Source organism: Notolepis coatsorum (assembly GCF_963971535.1).
Source record: "Notolepis coatsorum genome assembly, contig: SUPER_19_unloc_2, whole genome shotgun sequence".
Taxonomy (NCBI): domain Eukaryota; kingdom Metazoa; phylum Chordata; class Actinopteri; order Aulopiformes; family Paralepididae; genus Notolepis; species Notolepis coatsorum.
Genome location: NW_028174858.1, coordinates 325,700 through 342,801, shown reverse-complemented (window position 1 = coordinate 342,801; position 17,102 = coordinate 325,700). Strand labels below are relative to the sequence as shown.

At 50.1% G+C, this 17,102-nt stretch overlaps 1 protein-coding gene across 1 annotated transcript in view; it reads right to left on the bottom strand.

Annotated features, from left to right (window-relative positions):
- The window catches only part of cep192 (centrosomal protein 192), a gene marked incomplete at its 5' end in the record, with an annotated part of 187,767 nt that overhangs the window by 59,289 nt on the left and 111,376 nt on the right, over positions 1-17,102 (bottom strand). The window contains 6 exons of the mRNA XM_084338489.1: positions 667-776; positions 3,141-3,265; positions 6,055-6,315; positions 11,478-11,657; positions 12,260-12,350; positions 15,602-15,778. Coding sequence (XP_084194615.1) covers positions 667-776; positions 3,141-3,265; positions 6,055-6,315; positions 11,478-11,657; positions 12,260-12,350; positions 15,602-15,778 — 944 coding nt within the window. The remainder of the gene's footprint in view (positions 1-666; positions 777-3,140; positions 3,266-6,054; positions 6,316-11,477; positions 11,658-12,259; positions 12,351-15,601; positions 15,779-17,102) is intronic.

Genomic DNA, 17,102 nt, shown 5'->3' with positions numbered 1-17,102 from the left:
TCCTCCCCCAGGAACCTCACCTTCCAGGACCTCTTCCTCCCCCAGGAACCTCACCTTCCAGGACCTCTTCCTCCCCCAGGAACCTCACCTTCCAGGACCTCTTCCTCCCCCAGGAACCTCACCTTCCAGGACCTCTTCCTCCCCCAGGAACCTCACCTTCCAGGACCTCTTCCTCCCCCAGGAACCTCACCTTCCAGGACCTCTTCCTCCCCCAGGAACCTCACCTTCCAGGACCTCTTCCTCCCCCAGGAACCTCACCTTCCAGGACCTCTTCCTCCCCCAGGAACCTCACCTTCCAGGACCTCTTCCTCCCCCAGGAACCTCACCTTCCAGGACCTCTTCCTCCCCCAGGAACCTCACCTTCCAGGACCTCTTCCTCCCCCAGGAACCTCACCTTCCAGGACCTCTTCCTCCCCCAGGAACCTCACCTTCCAGGACCTCTTCCTCCCCCAGGAACCTCACCTTCCAGGACCTCTTCCTCCCCCAGGAACCTCACCTTCCAGGACCTCTTCCTCCCCCAGGAACCTCACCTTCCAGGACCTCTTCCTCCCCCAGGAACCTCACCTTCCAGGACCTCTTCCTCCCCCAGGAACCTCACCTTCCAGGACCTCTTCCTCCCCCAGGAACCTCACCTTCCAGGACCTCTTCCTCCCCCAGGAACCTCACCTTCCAGGACCTCTTCCTCCCCCAGGAAGCGCTCGTTGAAGTTGACGGTCCTCAGCAGACTGTTCTCAGACAGAACCCTCCTCCCAGCCTCAGGTTTACTCTGCAACAGTCTGTAGAAACACCACAACGTTTCTTAACCGTACGGCCAAGAGCCTCCTGCTGTGTGTTACTATAAATATACATTTATTTTTATGTTTTCATGCTTTTGCTTGCTTACTTATTTAGTATATTATACATATATATATATATATTATGTCCATCCTTTGGTTACTTCATATATATATACACACATGCTTTACAGGGCTTTCCCTAAACCCCCTAGTTGACAGCCCCCCCCCCCACCACCCTCGGGACCACCCCCTAGTTGACAGCCCCCCCCCCCCCCCTCGGGACCACCCCCTAGTTGACAGCCCCCCCCCCCCCCTCGGGACCACCCCCTAGTTGACAACCCCCCCCACCACCCTCGGACCACCCCCTAGTTGACAGCCCCCCCCCCCCCACCACCCTCGGGACCACCCCCTAGTTGACAGCCCCCCCCACCACCCTCGGGACCACCCCCTAGTTGACAGCCCCCCCCCCCCCCCCCCCCACCACCCTCGGGACCACCCCCTAGTTGACAGCCCCCCCCCCCCCCTCGGGACCACCCCCTAGTTGACAGCCCCCCCCCCCCCCCCTCGGGACCACCCCTAGTTGACAACCCCCCCCCCCCCCCTCGGGACCACCCCCTCGTTGACAACCCCCCCCCCCCCCCTCGGGACCACCCCCTCGTTGACAGCCCCCCCCCCCCCCTCGGGACCACCCCCTAGTTGACAGCCCCCCCCCCCTCGGGACCACCCCCTAGTTGACAGCCCCCCCCCCTCGGGACCACCCCCTAGTTGACAGCCCCCCCCCCCCCCACCACCCTCGGGACCACCCCCTAGTTGACAGCCCCCCCCCCCCTCGGGACCACCCCCTAGTTGACAGCCCCCCCCCCCCCCTCGGGACCACCCCCTCGTTGACAACCCCCCCCCCCCCCCTCGGGACCACCCCCTCGTTGACAACCCCCCCCTCGGGACCACCCCCTCGTTGACAGCCCCCCCCCCCCCCTCGGGACCACCCCCTAGTTGACAACCCCCCCCCCCCCTCGGGACCACCCCCTAGTTGACAGCCCCCCCCCCCCCCCACCCTCGGGACCACCCCCTAGTTGACAACCCCCCCCCCCCCCCCCCCCCTCGGGACCACCCCCTAGTTGACAACCCCCCCCCCCCCCCCCCCTCGGGACCACCCCCTAGTTGACAACCCTCCCCCCCCCCCTCGGGACCACCCCCTAGTTGCAACTCGGCACCATCTTGTTTGAAATACCCGAGCCCTGCTTTATGTATACGGTTGGCTATTTCTGTGGTTATTATCACGGATGAGGGGACATTAGTTCTGTGGTTATTATCACGGATGAGGGGACATTAGTTCTGTGGTTATTATCACGGATGAGGGGGACATTAGTTCTGTGGTTATTATCACGGATGAGGGGGAAATTAGTTCTGTGGTTATTATCACGGATGAGGGGGGACATTAGTTCTGTGGTTATTATCACGGATGAGGGGACATTAGTTCTGTGGTTATTATCACGGATGAGGGGGACATTAGTTCTGTGGTTATTATCACGGATGAGGGGGACATTAGTTCTGTGGTTATTATCACGGATGAGGGACATTAGTTCTGTGGTTATTATCACGGATGAGGGGACATTAGTTCTGTGGTTATTATCACGGATGAGGGGACATTAGTTCTGTGGTTATTATCACGGATGAGGGGACATTAGTTCTGTGGTTATTATCACGGATGAGGGGACATTAGTTCTGTGGTTATTATCACGGATGAGGGGGACATTAGTTCTGTGGTTATTATCACGGATGAGGGGGGACATTAGTTCTGTGGTTATTATCACGGATGAGGGGGACATTAGTTCTGTGGTTATTATCACGGATGAGGGGACATTAGTTCTGTGGTTATTATCACGGATGAGGGGGACATTAGTTCTGTGGTTATTATCACGGATGAGGGGACATTAGTTCTGTGGTTATTATCACGGATGAGGGGACATTAGTTCTGTGGTTATTATCACGGATGAGGGGACATTAGTTCTGTGGTTATTATCACGGATGAGGGGACATTAGTTCTGTGGTTATTATCACGGATGAGGGGACATTAGTTCTGTGGTTATTATCACGGATGAGGGGACATTAGTTCTGTGGTTATTATCACGGATGAGGGGACATTAGTTCTGTGGTTATTATCACGGATGAGGGTTAGGGTTAGTGTTGGTTTATGTCTATAGGGGTCATAAAGGAGCGGCTTGGGAGGAACAGAGCGGTTGGACTGGATGTTTTTGCACAACGATAAATAAATAATTGATCACAAAAATAAATAAAAGTTACACATTCTAATGTGTAAGAATAACGATAACACTCATTTACAGGTCATTACAGGGACTCTACCTTCTGAACTGCTGTCTGGAAACCTCCTCTCCGGTGAACAGACAGACTGTGGCCAGCAGGGCGGCGCCGGGGGACTGACACACAGCCTGCTCTCTCTGGGTGGACTTCATCAGCACCGTGATCACCTGGGGGGGGGGGGGGGGGGACGGAGACACACACACACACACACACACACACACACACACACACACACACACACACACACACACACACACACACACACACACACACACACACACACACACACACACACACACACACACACACACACACACACACACACACAGTATTATCTATAAATAATACAAGGGCTATCATCATCCAGCAAAGACATTCTTAGTCGACTAAGGCTGCGATCGAAAGTGCACAGGGTGCAATGAGCAATATCACTGATTAGCGTCGCTACCTCAGCTAACGTTACATAAATTACTACTAAATTACCTCAGATTTACCCTCAGTTAAATTTGATTGGTCCATCTACAAGAAGCTGACATTGACGTTGGTGAGCTAAGTTTAAACTTTTTCAACAGAGCACCCGAAAAAGCGTTGCTTCAAAAACGCTTGTCGCAACGAAACCATTGTAAACACTAGAGACTCGGCACAGGTGTGTTCAGACAGGAGTTCAGTGTGAGTTCAGTGTGATCACAGGTGCGTTCAGACAGCAGTTCAGTGTGAGTTCAGTGTGATCACAGGTGCGTTCAGACAGCAGTTCAGTGTGAGTTCAGTGTGATCACAGGTGTGTTCAGACAGGAGTTCAGTGTGATCACAGGTGTGTTCAGACAGGAGTTCAGTGTGATCACAGGCGCGTTCAGTGTGAGTTCAGTGTGATCACAGGCGCGTTCAGACAGGAGTTCAGTGTGAGTTCAGTGTGATCACAGGTGTGTTCAGACAGGAGTTCAGTGTGATCACAGGTGCGTTCAGACAGCAGTTCAGTGTGATCACAGGTGCGTTCAGACAGGAGTTCAGTGTGATCACAGGTGTGTTCAGACAGGAGTTCAGTGTGAGTTCAGTGTGATCACAGGCGCGTTCAGACAGGAGTTCAGTGTGAGTTCAGTATGATCACAGGTGTGTTCAGACAGGAGTTCAGTGTGAGTTCAGTGTGATCACAGGCGCGTTCAGACAGGAGTTCAGTGTGAGTTCAGTATGATCACAGGTGTGTTCAGACAGGAGTTCAGTGTGAGTTCAGTGTGATCACAGGTGTGTTCAGACAGGAGTTCAGTGTGATCACAGGTGTGTTCAGACAGGAGTTCAGTGTGAGTTCAGTGTGATCACAGGTGTGTTCAGACAGGAGTTCAGTGTGATCACAGGCGCGTTCAGACAGCAGTTCAGTGTGATCACAGGTGCGTTCAGACAGCAGTTCAGTGTGATCACAGGTGCGTTCAGACAGCAGTTCAGTGTGATCACAGGCGCGTTCAGACAGGAGTTCAGTGTGAGTTCAGTGTGATCACAGGCGCGTTCAGACAGGAGTTCAGTGTGAGTTCAGTGTGATCACAGGCGCGTTCAGACAGGAGTTCAGTGTGATCACAGGCGCGTTCAGACAGCAGTTCAGTGTGATCACAGGTGCGTTCAGACAGGAGTTCAGTGTGATCACAGGCGCGTTCAGACAGCAGTTCAGTGTGATCACAGGCGCGTTCAGACAGGAGTTCAGTGTGATCACAGGTGCGTTCAGACAGGAGTTCAGTGTGATCACAGGCGCGTTCAGTGTGAGTTCAGTGTGATCACAGGCGCGTTCAGACAGCAGTTCAGTGTGATCACAGGTGCGTTCAGACAGCAGTTCAGTGTGATCACAGGCGCGTTCAGACAGGAGTTCAGTGTGATCACAGGTGCGTTCAGACAGGAGTTCAGTGTGATCACAGGCGCGTTCAGTGTGAGTTCAGTGTGATCACAGGCGCGTTCAGACAGGAGTTCAGTGTGATCACAGGTGCGTTCAGACAGGAGTTCAGTGTGATCACAGGCGCGTTCAGACAGGAGTTCAGTGTGATCACAGGCGCGTTCAGACAGGAGTTCAGTGTGATCACAGGTGCGTTCAGACAGGAGTTCAGTGTGATCACAGGCGCGTTCAGTGTGAGTTCAGTGTGATCACAGGCGCGTTCAGACAGGAGTTCAGTGTGATCACAGGCGCGTTCAGACAGGAGGTCAGTGTGATCACAGCGAGACAACAGAGCTCCTGTGTTCGGGCTGCATGTCCTTCATCAGAGCAGCATGTCGTCATCAGCAACGCCTCAATGTTAGTCAACAGAAATAATAATTACCTCTTAGTTTTAAGTCACTTGGAGATTCATAAGCGTAATATTAAATGTCCAGGTAGGAACATTTGGAAATATACTGCAGTTTAATGGGGAAACAGCATAGAGGAAGACTGAAGGAGCTCGCCCCGAAAGTGGGTGAAACTTAACGTTGCAAAATAGCATAGAACAGTGGATGGCAGACGGACCGTTTTAATTACAGGCCAAACACAATGGAGATCTATAGGAAGGGCGTCGGTGTTGTTTTCCCACCAAAAGTATGGTGTGACGAAGCCAAAAAAAAAGCCTAAGTACCCGAATGTGCCGGTCTCTGATGTATGGCAGACGTTTACAAATGAACGTGGTAGTGATGCACCGATGTGAAGATTGTGGCCGATACCGATAACCGATATTAATATTGCTGTTCTGGCCGATACCGATATTTACCGATGTCGATATCTCTGTATAGAAAACACTTTTTTATGATAATCAAATAAAGAGCTATTTTCCAAAACGATTATTATTGTTTTTTTTACTTTTGTAACTTATTTTCAGAAATGACAGATATTTTGAAACTATTTGAGGCCAAAACATGTAAAAAGAAAAGAAAAAGATTTATATCGGCCCATATCGACCCTATCTTGATATGGGACCAATACCGGTGTGATATATGGTGCATCACACTCTACCTCCTGCGTCCGCTCCTTCAGCACGAACTGAGACGGCGAGAGGCTGAGCACGCCGGGCTCCATGACGGAGCGCGTCTGGACGTCAGCGTAGGCCGTGGCCTTGATGAAGGCGGCCCGGGAGCCCGTGTTCCTCACGCAGAGGCAGACCTTGCTGACCCGCCCGGGGGCGACGCCCGGCAGCGTGGCCACGTAGCCGTCCGCACGCTTCCTCTGGTCCTCCAGGATGATGTTACTGGTGCCACCGTACCCAGACAGAGGGATCTATACAGGGTGGCACGGGCGAGAGGGAGAAACAGAGGGAGTGAGAGACAGAGGGAGTGAGAAACAGAGGGAGGGAGAGACGGAGGGAGTGAGAGACAGAGGGAGGGAGTGAGAGACAGAGGGAGTGAGAAACAGAGGGAGTGAGAGACAGAGGGAGTGAGAGACAGAGGGAGGGAGTGAGAGACAGAGGGAGGGAGAGACAGAGGGAGTGAGAAACAGAGGGAGGGAGAGACGGAGGGAGTGAGAGACAGAGGGAGGGAGAAACAGAGGGAGTGAGACAGAGGGAGTGAGAAACAGAGGGGAGAAACAGAGGGAGTGAGAAACAGAGGGAGTGAGAGACGGAGGGAGTGAGAGACAGAGGGAGTGAGAAACAGAGGGAGTGAGAGACAGAGGGAGTGAGAAACAGAGGGAGTGAGAAACAGAGGGAGGGAGTGAGAAACAGAGGGGAGAAACAGGGGGAGTGAGAAACAGAGGGAGTGAGAGACGGAGGGAGTGAGAGACAGAGGGAGGGAGTGAGAGACAGAGGGAGTGAGAAACAGAGGGAGTGAGAGACAGAGGGAGGGAGTGAGAGACAGAGGGAGTGAGAAACAGAGGGAGTGAGAAACAGAGGGAGTGAGACAGAGGGAGTGAGAAACAGAGGGAGTGAGAAACAGAGGGAGTGAGAAACAGAGGGAGTGAGAGACAGAGGGAGTGAGAGACAGAGGGAGGGAGAAACAGAGGGAGTGAGAAACAGAGGGAGTGAGAAACAGAGGGAGTGAGAAACAGAGGGAGTGAGAAACAGAGGGAGTGAGAGACAGAGGGAGTGAGAGACAGAGGGAGGGAGAAACAGAGGGAGTGAGAAACAGAGGGAGTGAGAAACAGAGGGAGTGAGAGACAGAGGGAGTGAGAGACAGAGGGAGGGAGAGACGGAGGGAGTGAGAGACAGAGGGAGGGAGTGAGAGACAGAGGGAGTGAGAAACAGAGGGAGTGAGAGACAGAGGGAGGGAGTGAGAGACAGAGGGAGTGAGAGACAGAGGGAGTGAGAGACAGAGGGGGGGAGTGAGAAACAGAGGGAGTGAGAGACAGAGGGAGTGAGAAACAGAGGGAGTGAGAGACAGAGGGAGGGAGTGAGAGACAGAGGGAGTGAGAAACAGAGGGAGGGAGTGAGAGACAGAGGGAGTGAGAGACAGAGGGAGTGAGAAACAGAGGGAGTGAGAGACAGAGGGAGGGAGTGAGAGACAGAGGGAGTGAGAAACAGAGGGAGTGAGAGACAGAGGGAGGGAGTGAGAGACAGAGGGAGTGAGAGACAGAGGGAGGGAGAAACAGAGGGAGTGAGAAACAGAGGGAGTGAGAAACAGAGGGAGGGAGTGAGAGACAGAGGGAGTGAGAAACAGAGGGAGTGAGAGACAGAGGGAGGGAGTGAGAGACAGAGGGAGTGAGAAACAGAGGGAGTGAGAAACAGAGGGAGTGAGAAACAGAGGGAGTGAGAAACAGAGGGAGTGAGAAACAGAGGGAGTGAGAGACAGAGGGAGTGAGAAACAGAGGGAGTGAGAAACAGAGGGAGTGAGAAACAGAGGGAGTGAGAAACAGAGGGAGTGAGAGACAGAGGGAGTGAGAAACAGAGGGAGTGAGAAACAGAGGGAGTGAGAGACAGAGGGAGTGAGAAACAGAGGGAGTGAGAGACAGAGGGAGGGAGTGAGAGACAGAGGGAGTGAGAGACAGAGGGAGTGAGAAACAGAGGGAGTGAGAGACAGAGGGAGGGAGAAACAGAGGGAGTGAGAAACAGAGGGAGTGAGAGACAGAGGGAGTGAGAGACAGAGGGAGTGAGAAACAGAGGGAGTGAGAGACAGAGGGAGTGAGAAACAGAGGGAGTGAGAGACAGAGGGAGTGAGAGACAGAGGGAGTGAGAAACAGAGGGAGTGAGAGACAGAGGGAGTGAGAAACAGAGGGAGTGAGAGACAGAGGGAGTGAGAGACAGAGGGAGTGAGAAACAGAGGGAGTGAGAAACAGAGGGAGGGAGTGAGAGACAGAGGGAGTGAGAAACAGAGGGAGTGAGAGACAGAGGGAGTGAGAAACAGAGGGAGTGAGAAACAGAGGGAGTGAGTGAGAGACAGAGGGAGTGAGAAACAGAGGGAGGGAGTGAGAGACAGAGGGAGGGAGAAACAGAGGGAGTGAGAGACAGAGGGAGTGAGAAACAGAGGGAGTGAGAGACAGAGGGAGTGAGAGACAGAGGGAGTGAGAAACAGAGGGAGTGAGAAACAGAGGGAGGGAGTGAGAGACAGAGGGAGTGAGAAACAGAGGGAGTGAGAGACAGAGGGAGTGAGAAACAGAGGGAGGGAGAAACAGAGGGAGTGAGAGACAGAGGGAGTGAGAAACAGAGGGAGGGAGAAACAGAGGGAGTGAGAGACAGAGGGAGTGAGAAACAGAGGGAGGGAGAAACAGAGGGAGTGAGAAACAGAGGGAGTGAGAGACAGAGGGAGTGAGAAACAGAGGGAGTGAGAAACAGAGGGAGTGAGAAACAGAGGGAGTGAGAAACAGAGGGAGTGAGAGACAGAGGGAGTGAGAAACAGAGGGAGGGAGAAACAGAGGGAGTGAGAAACAGAGGGAGTGAGAGACAGAGGGAGTGAGAGACAGAGGGAGTGAGAAACAGAGGGAGTGAGAAACAGAGGGAGTGAGAAACAGAGGGAGTGAGAAACAGAGGGAGTGAGAAACAGAGGGAGGGAGAAACAGAGGGAGGGAGTGAGAAACAGAGGGAGGGAGTGAGAGACAGAGGGAGTGAGAAACAGAGGGAGTGAGAGACAGAGGGAGGGAGAAACAGAGGGAGTGAGAAACAGAGGGAGTGAGAAACAGAGGGAGTGAGAGACAGAGGGAGTGAGAAACAGAGGGAGTGAGAGACAGAGGGAGTGAGAGACAGAGGGAGTGAGAAACAGAGGGAGTGAGAGACAGAGGGAGTGAGAGACAGAGGGAGTGAGAAACAGAGGGAGTGAGAGACAGAGGGAGTGAGAAACAGAGGGAGTGAGAGACAGAGGGAGTGAGAGACAGAGGGAGTGAGAAACAGAGGGAGTGAGAAACAGAGGGAGGGAGTGAGAGACAGAGGGAGTGAGAAACAGAGGGAGTGAGAGACAGAGGGAGTGAGAAACAGAGGGAGTGAGAAACAGAGGGAGTGAGTGAGAGACAGAGGGAGTGAGAAACAGAGGGAGGGAGTGAGAGACAGAGGGAGGGAGAAACAGAGGGAGTGAGAGACAGAGGGAGTGAGAAACAGAGGGAGTGAGAGACAGAGGGAGTGAGAGACAGAGGGAGTGAGAAACAGAGGGAGTGAGAAACAGAGGGAGGGAGTGAGAGACAGAGGGAGTGAGAAACAGAGGGAGTGAGAGACAGAGGGAGTGAGAAACAGAGGGAGGGAGAAACAGAGGGAGTGAGAGACAGAGGGAGTGAGAAACAGAGGGAGGGAGAAACAGAGGGAGTGAGAGACAGAGGGAGTGAGAAACAGAGGGAGGGAGAAACAGAGGGAGTGAGAAACAGAGGGAGTGAGAGACAGAGGGAGTGAGAAACAGAGGGAGTGAGAAACAGAGGGAGTGAGAAACAGAGGGAGTGAGAAACAGAGGGAGTGAGAGACAGAGGGAGTGAGAAACAGAGGGAGGGAGAAACAGAGGGAGTGAGAAACAGAGGGAGTGAGAGACAGAGGGAGTGAGAGACAGAGGGAGTGAGAAACAGAGGGAGTGAGAAACAGAGGGAGTGAGAAACAGAGGGAGTGAGAAACAGAGGGAGTGAGAAACAGAGGGAGGGAGAAACAGAGGGAGGGAGTGAGAAACAGAGGGAGGGAGTGAGAGACAGAGGGAGTGAGAAACAGAGGGAGTGAGAGACAGAGGAAGGGAGAAACAGAGGGAGTGAGAAACAGAGGGAGTGAGAAACAGAGGGAGTGAGAGACAGAGGGAGTGAGAAACAGAGGGAGTGAGAGACAGAGGGAGTGAGAGACAGAGGGAGTGAGAAACAGAGGGAGTGAGAGACAGAGGGAGTGAGACACAGAGGGAGTGAGAGACAGAGGGAGTGAGAGACAGAGGGAGTGAGAAACAGAGGGAGTGAGAGACATAGGGAGTGAGAAACAGAGGGAGTGAGAAACAGAGGGAGTGAGAGACAGAGGGAGTGAGAGACAGAGGGAGGGAGTGAGAAACAGAGGGAGGGAGTGAGAGACAGAGGGAGTGAGAAACAGAGGGAGTGAGAGACAGAGGGAGGGAGAAACAGAGGGAGTGAGAAACAGAGGGAGTGAGAAACAGAGGGAGTGAGAGACAGAGGGAGTGAGAAACAGAGGGAGTGAGAGACAGAGGGAGTGAGAGACAGAGGGAGTGAGAGACAGAGGGAGTGAGAGACAGAGGGAGTGAGAGACAGAGGGAGTGAGAAACAGAGGGAGTGAGAGACAGAGGGAGTGAGAGACAGAGGGAGTGAGAAACAGAGGGAGTGAGAAACAGAGGGAGTGAGAGACAGAGGGAGTGAGAGACAGAGGGAGTGAGAGACAGAGGGAGTGAGAGACAGAGGGAGTGAGAAACAGAGGGAGTGAGAGACAGAGGGAGTGAGAAACAGAGGGAGTGAGAGACAGAGGGAGTGAGAAACAGAGTGTGTGTGAGAGTTAAAGAGAGTGTGTGTGTGAGTTAGAGAGAGTGTGTGTGAGAGAGAGTGTGTGAGAGAGTTAAAGAGAGTGTGTGTGTGAGAGTTAAAGAGAGTGTGTGTGTGAGTTAAAGAGAGTGTGTGTGAGAGAGAGTGTGTGAGAGAGTTAAAGAGAGTGTGTGTGAGAGTTAAAGAGAGTGTGTGAGAGAGAGTGTGTGAGAGAGTTAAAGAGAGTGTGTGTGAGAGTTAAAGAGAGTGTGTGTGAGAGAGAGTGTGTGAGAGAGTTAAAGAGAGTGTGTGTGTGAGAGTTAAAGAGAGTGTGTGTGTGAGAGTTAAAGAGAGTGTGTGTGTGAGAGTTAAAGAGAGTGTGTGTGAGAGAGAGTGTGTGAGAGAGTTAAAGAGAGTGTGTGTGTGAGAGTTAAAGAGAGTGTGTGTGTGAGAGTTAAAGAGAGTGTGTGTGTGAGAGAGAGAAAGAGTGCGAGTTAGAAAGATTGTGTGTGTGAGTTAGAGAGAGAGAGAGAAAGTGAGAGAATGTGTGTGAGAGAGATAGAGAGAGAGAGACAGTAGGGGCCGGCTCTCACGGTGAACTTGACCCCTGGCTGGGAGGGCCGTGCTCCGGACTGCTTGATCTCCAGCTTGGCCAGCATGCAGGCCACCCTGGTGGGGGCGAACAGCAGGTGCACGGCCACGTCCTCGTGGGGCCGGATGGACAGCTCCCCGTGTCGGGTCAGCCGCTCCTCTGGGCTGAACATGCTCTGGAGCTGAGCGGGGGATGGAGGGACACATACGGTCAGTAGGGATGTCCCGGTCACATTTCTTTTGCTCCAGATTTGATCCCGATCATGTGATTTTGAGTATCTACCGATACCGATCTTTCCCGATCCGATCCACAAAAAAACATTAGAAAAAGAAAATAATAATAATAATTCATCCCAATTTCTCACATTACATTCACCCTGAATGTTGACGTTATCCAGGTGAAAAGTTAACTTCATTCAAGCGAGGCATTGCAACCGGAGTCATCTAAAAACTCCGCCTCCAACCTGCTGCTTCATGAGAGCAATGGCGCCATCGTCTGTAAAAATCAGGTGACTGCAAGTTCTGCAACTAGTGGATGTCCCTCATCCTTGACATAAATCATCTGATGTATAATTAAATCAAAGGCAATGCGTTTGTTTTGGCAAAATTCTTCTGCTCTGTGTAAAAATAAAAGTAAAAATTAAAATAAAAAATCCTGAATCACGTGATCGGATCGGGACATCCCCAACAGCCAGCATTTTAAATACAACACACCCCCCCCCCCCATGTATTGAATATGTCTGATCAGAGGGGCTCTGGATGAGGGGCGTTCAGGAGGCCTTGCCTGGAAGCAGTCCTGGTCCTGCCCCCGGATCAGCAGGCGGAGCTGCTGGACGCCGCTGGACGCGTTGTTCCTCAGGACCAGCTTCTGTTGCCTAGGAGACGAGACACACACTTTAGGACATCTTTTTTTAACCCTTTCACTGCCACACGGCAGCCTGTTAACTTTCACTGTGACAATACAGAAGGTTAGCCCTTTACTATCACACAACCGACGGCGATGCTCCATCATTAGCATCATTAGCTCCGCATTTGGACCAGCATTTGAGCTGGACCCAGTGGCTAAGAGACGTGACGCAGCATCTTAAAACTTGAAACATTTTGAGTTTGATCATTCTTGCCTCCTCTGATAAAGTCGGAGTCCATTTATAGATTACATGAGAAGCTAAAAGATGCAAGTTACACATCTATTTAATGTTTTGCGTTTGTTTATAATTGTATAGTCCGTCACACAAAAATGTACGCCTTGGGTCTCCGCTTAACACAGCTGCCCGTTTGTGTCGGTTATTGTTATATTATGTATAATACAAAATTAAATAACAATAAAAGAAAATGTAATTCAAACACACAAGCCACTCATTTAGGGACACAGTTGCTGCCATCCCCTGATATTTATCAAGACTGAGGTGGTCCAAGAGCCTCGTGGAAACATCACACTGCTCGTGGCATCTTCATCACAGCTGTGCACTATGAGCAGGAGGGCCAGATCATCTTCATCACTGTGCTCTATGAGCAGGAGGGCCAGATCATCTTCATCACAGCTGTGCTCTATGAGCAGGAGGAGGGCCAGATCATCTTCATCACAGCTGTGCTCTATGAGCAGGAGGAGGGCCAGATCATCTTCATCACAGCTGTGCACTATGAGCAGGAGGGCCAGATCATCTTCATCACAGCTGTGCTCTATGAGCAGGAGGGCCAGATCATCTTCATCACAGCTGTGCTCTATGAGCAGGAGGGCCAGATCATCTTCATCACAGCTGTGCTCTATGAGCAGGAGGGCCAGATCATCTTCATCACAGCTGTGCTCTATGAGCAGGAGGGCCAGAGCAAGGCTATGGTGAGTAAAGAGTTGTACTGTGTGTGTCCACCCTAAGGAATCTGTTTTAATTTCTTTCAGTCCAGTACTTCTGCTCAATGAGTCAACATAAATTATCGTGGAAAGGCTTAGTAGGAATAACATTCCCTGTAGATTCTCTCTCTGCTCAGGAATAACATTCCCTGTAGATTCTCTCTCTGCTCAGGAATAACATTCCCTGTAGATTCTCTCTCTGGGCTCAGGAATAACATTCCCTGTAGATTCTCTCTCTGGGCTCAGGAATAACATTCCCTGTAGATTCTCTCTCTGGGCTCAGGAATAACATTCCCTGTAGATTCTCTCTCTGGGCTCAGGAATAACATTCCCTGTAGATTCTCTCTCTGGGCTCAGGAATAACATTCCCTGTAGATTCTCTCTCTCTGCTCAGGAATAACATTCCCTGTAGATTCTCTCTGGGCTCAGGAATAACATTCCCTGTAGATTCTCTCTCTGCTCAGGAATAACATTCCCTGTAGATTCTCTCTCTGCTCAGGAATAACATTCCCTGTAGATTCTCTCTCTGCTCAGGAATAACATTCCCTGTAGATTCTCTCTCTGCTCAGGAATAACATTCCCTGTAGATTCTCTCTGGGCTCAGGAATAACATTCCCTGTAGATTCTCTCTCTGCTCAGGAATAACATTCCCTGTAGATTCTCTCTCTGCTCAGGAATAACATTCCCTGTAGATTCTCTCTCTGCTCAGGAATAACATTCCCTGTAGATTCTCTCTCTGCTCAGGAATAACATTCCCTGTAGATTCTCTCTCTGCTCAGGAATAACATTCCCTGTAGATTCTCTCTCTGCTCAGGAATAACATTCCCTGTAGATTGTCTCTCTGCTCAGGAATAACATTCCCTGTAGATTCTCTCTGGCCCTGATCATGAATAACATTATTTTAAAGCCTAATGCATAGGTGTCAAACTCATGGCCCGCGGGCCAAATGCGGCCCGCCACGTCATTTGATGTGGCCCCCCAAGAGCTCTGGTAAAAAAAAATTAAAAATTAAAATTAAAAATAAATATTTTTTTAATCTTGGGTTAAAAAATAGCGGCGTTAAAATAATTGTGGGTTAATGCATTAATAAAGCTTTGACAGCCTTAGTTATTACACATTCTTACACATACATGTGTGTTGAACATCTGAGGTATTGATGAAGTAACAAAGGAAAAAAGCCAAAAGCACTTACTCCTCAGACATTCTTTGACAATTTTACAGCCCAAAATACAAAAAAGATCCAGGCAGAATAGGTAACAAAGGGTTGAAGAAATATTGTCTGAACTGTCAGATGCAAGCTGGCTGTGTGACATAACCGAGCATCTCGCTCAATTGAATAAGAAGCTGTAGGGACGCAAAGAAGTCCCACCCAAAACTTGACCAATATAGTTGTGAACTGAGACAACCCTTATTTTGTTATTTTTGAGTACAGTTACAGTTGTGTGTTCATGCAGACACATAATAGCAATTTCATTACGAATTGAAAATAGTGGACCCTGATGTAAACAAGTCGAAAGTCTCTCTGGTCTGCAATTGTTAACACTTAACAATTGTGTGTATTGAGCTGTACTGTACTGTACCCATTCTGCAATCTGTTAATTAAAGTTAATTAAACTATCTTCCATTAGTTGGATGTATGGCCTCTGCAAGGTTGTGTGCAGCCATTTGTTTTTGTAACATCTGCTACATCTGTCCCACGCGTTCTTTGCAGCTCACAGGTGTTAGTTCTGCCCCTCTTGACTGTGACAAAAAGGTTTTGAACAAACTTAATGTCATAGCTTGTATTTGATGATATTCTTCTTTGTTATTTACTTGAATGGTTTGATCATTGATTGATGGAGTAATATGGGGTTCTGATAAACTAAAATTATTTGTTAAAATAACATAAGCTAACATATATTTTTACATCTATGCAAATGCATATGCAATATGTATAACTTGAATAAGTAATAAATACAGAAACAACATGTTTAACAATATGTAAATGAGTAGCTACATTTATTTTACATTACATTAACATTTATACGGTCTTTGGCCCTTTGAGGGCAACCATAATGCTGATGTGGCCCTCTGTGAAAATGAGTTTGACACCCCTGGCCTAATGGAATGAGACCAACCATAAGGCTCTGAGTTTTATTGACACTTTTCCAATGAATAATACATGTCTCTAGGTAAGAGAGAGTGTGTGTGTGTGTGTGTGTGTGTGTGTGTGTGTGTGTGTGTGTGTGTGTGTGTGTGTGTGTGTGTGTGTGTGTGTGTGTGTGGTCCAGGACGTACACAGCTCTTCCCAGGGTCACCCCTCCCCAGGCCATGAACTGTTTGTTGGACAGTATGGGGGGCGCTTGGCTGGCCATCCCAGGGGCCAGTGGGGGGTCAGGGTGCTCTGGGGCCTCCTCTCCTCTCAGGGACACCTCGTACTGGGGGCCAGACGGCAGCACCAGTATAGTCAGGACGCTGAGGAGACAGACAACAGCAGGGAGGACGTTAGAGAGTCTGAGGGCTGGTGTTCAGAGTCAGGAGGCTGAGGAGACAGACAACAGCAGGGAGGACGTTAGAGAGCCTGAGGGCTGGTGTTCAGAGTCAGGACGCTGAGGAGACAGACAACAGCAGGGAGGACGTTAGAGAGCCTGAGGGCTGGTGTTCAGAGTCAGGAGGCTGAGGAGACAGACAACAGCAGGGAGGACGTTAGAGAGCCTGAGGGCTGGTGTTCAGAGTCAGGAGGCTGAGGAGACAGACAACAGCAGGGAGGACGTTAGAGAGCCTGAGGGCTGGTGTTCAGAGTCAGGAGCCTGAGGGCTGGTGTTCAGAGTCAGGAGCCTGAGGGCTGGTGTTCAGAGTCAGGAGCCTGAGGGCTGGTGTTCAGAGTCAGGAGCCTGAGGGCTGGTGTTCAGAGTGGGCTTCACCGGCTCTGTGGGTTCATCTTTCTCCTGAATGAAACGGGACGTCCGGACAGAGAGAGACTTGAACACTAACCAAAGATAATAAAGATAACCGAGATGTAGAGCAAAAAATATAAATATTTAATCTTTAATGAAGATGGGTAGTTCATCTATCAAAAATATCAAATACTTTATTAAGATGGGTATTTCATCTATTATAAAGATTTAAATACTTTATTAAGATGGGTATTTCATCTATTATAAAGATTTAAATACTTTATTAAGATGGGTATTTCATAGTGAAAATCTTCAAACCATAGACTGCTGGTAATTATTATTTTTTTTTTTATAATAAAGCTCTCAAGTGAAGGATGGGTCCTGGTTGGTTTACAGCAGGGGTCAGGGGTCGGCAACCTTTACTATCAAAAAACACTGGTGTCTGTAGACCAGGGGTCTCAAACTCAATGTACCTGGGGGCCGCTGGAGGTAGAGTCTGGGTGAGGCTGGGCCGCATCAAATATTCCACAAAAAAAGGGTTTCAAGTATTCAAAAAAAAAGTACAACTGATCCAATCTTCTCAATCTTTAGCAATAACATTTCAGAACATGAACAGTTCTTCAGAACATGAACGGTTCTTCAGGCTTCTCAGTGGTGTCAGTAGACTCATCCACAGCTATGGAAATGCACTGTGCATTTTTTTTTTTATTCTATCACAAAGCTGTTTATTAAAAAAATAGGTAAAAACCATATTATGCGTTTTCATCAATAAATAAATGCCCCAAATTTTTTTATAGATTGGGGGCCCCACATTTTTTAACAGATTGGGGGCCCACAAATTGATTATTTCATGGGGCCCAGAATCTCCAGCTACGCCCCTGGCTGGGACTTTTTCCGTCCAT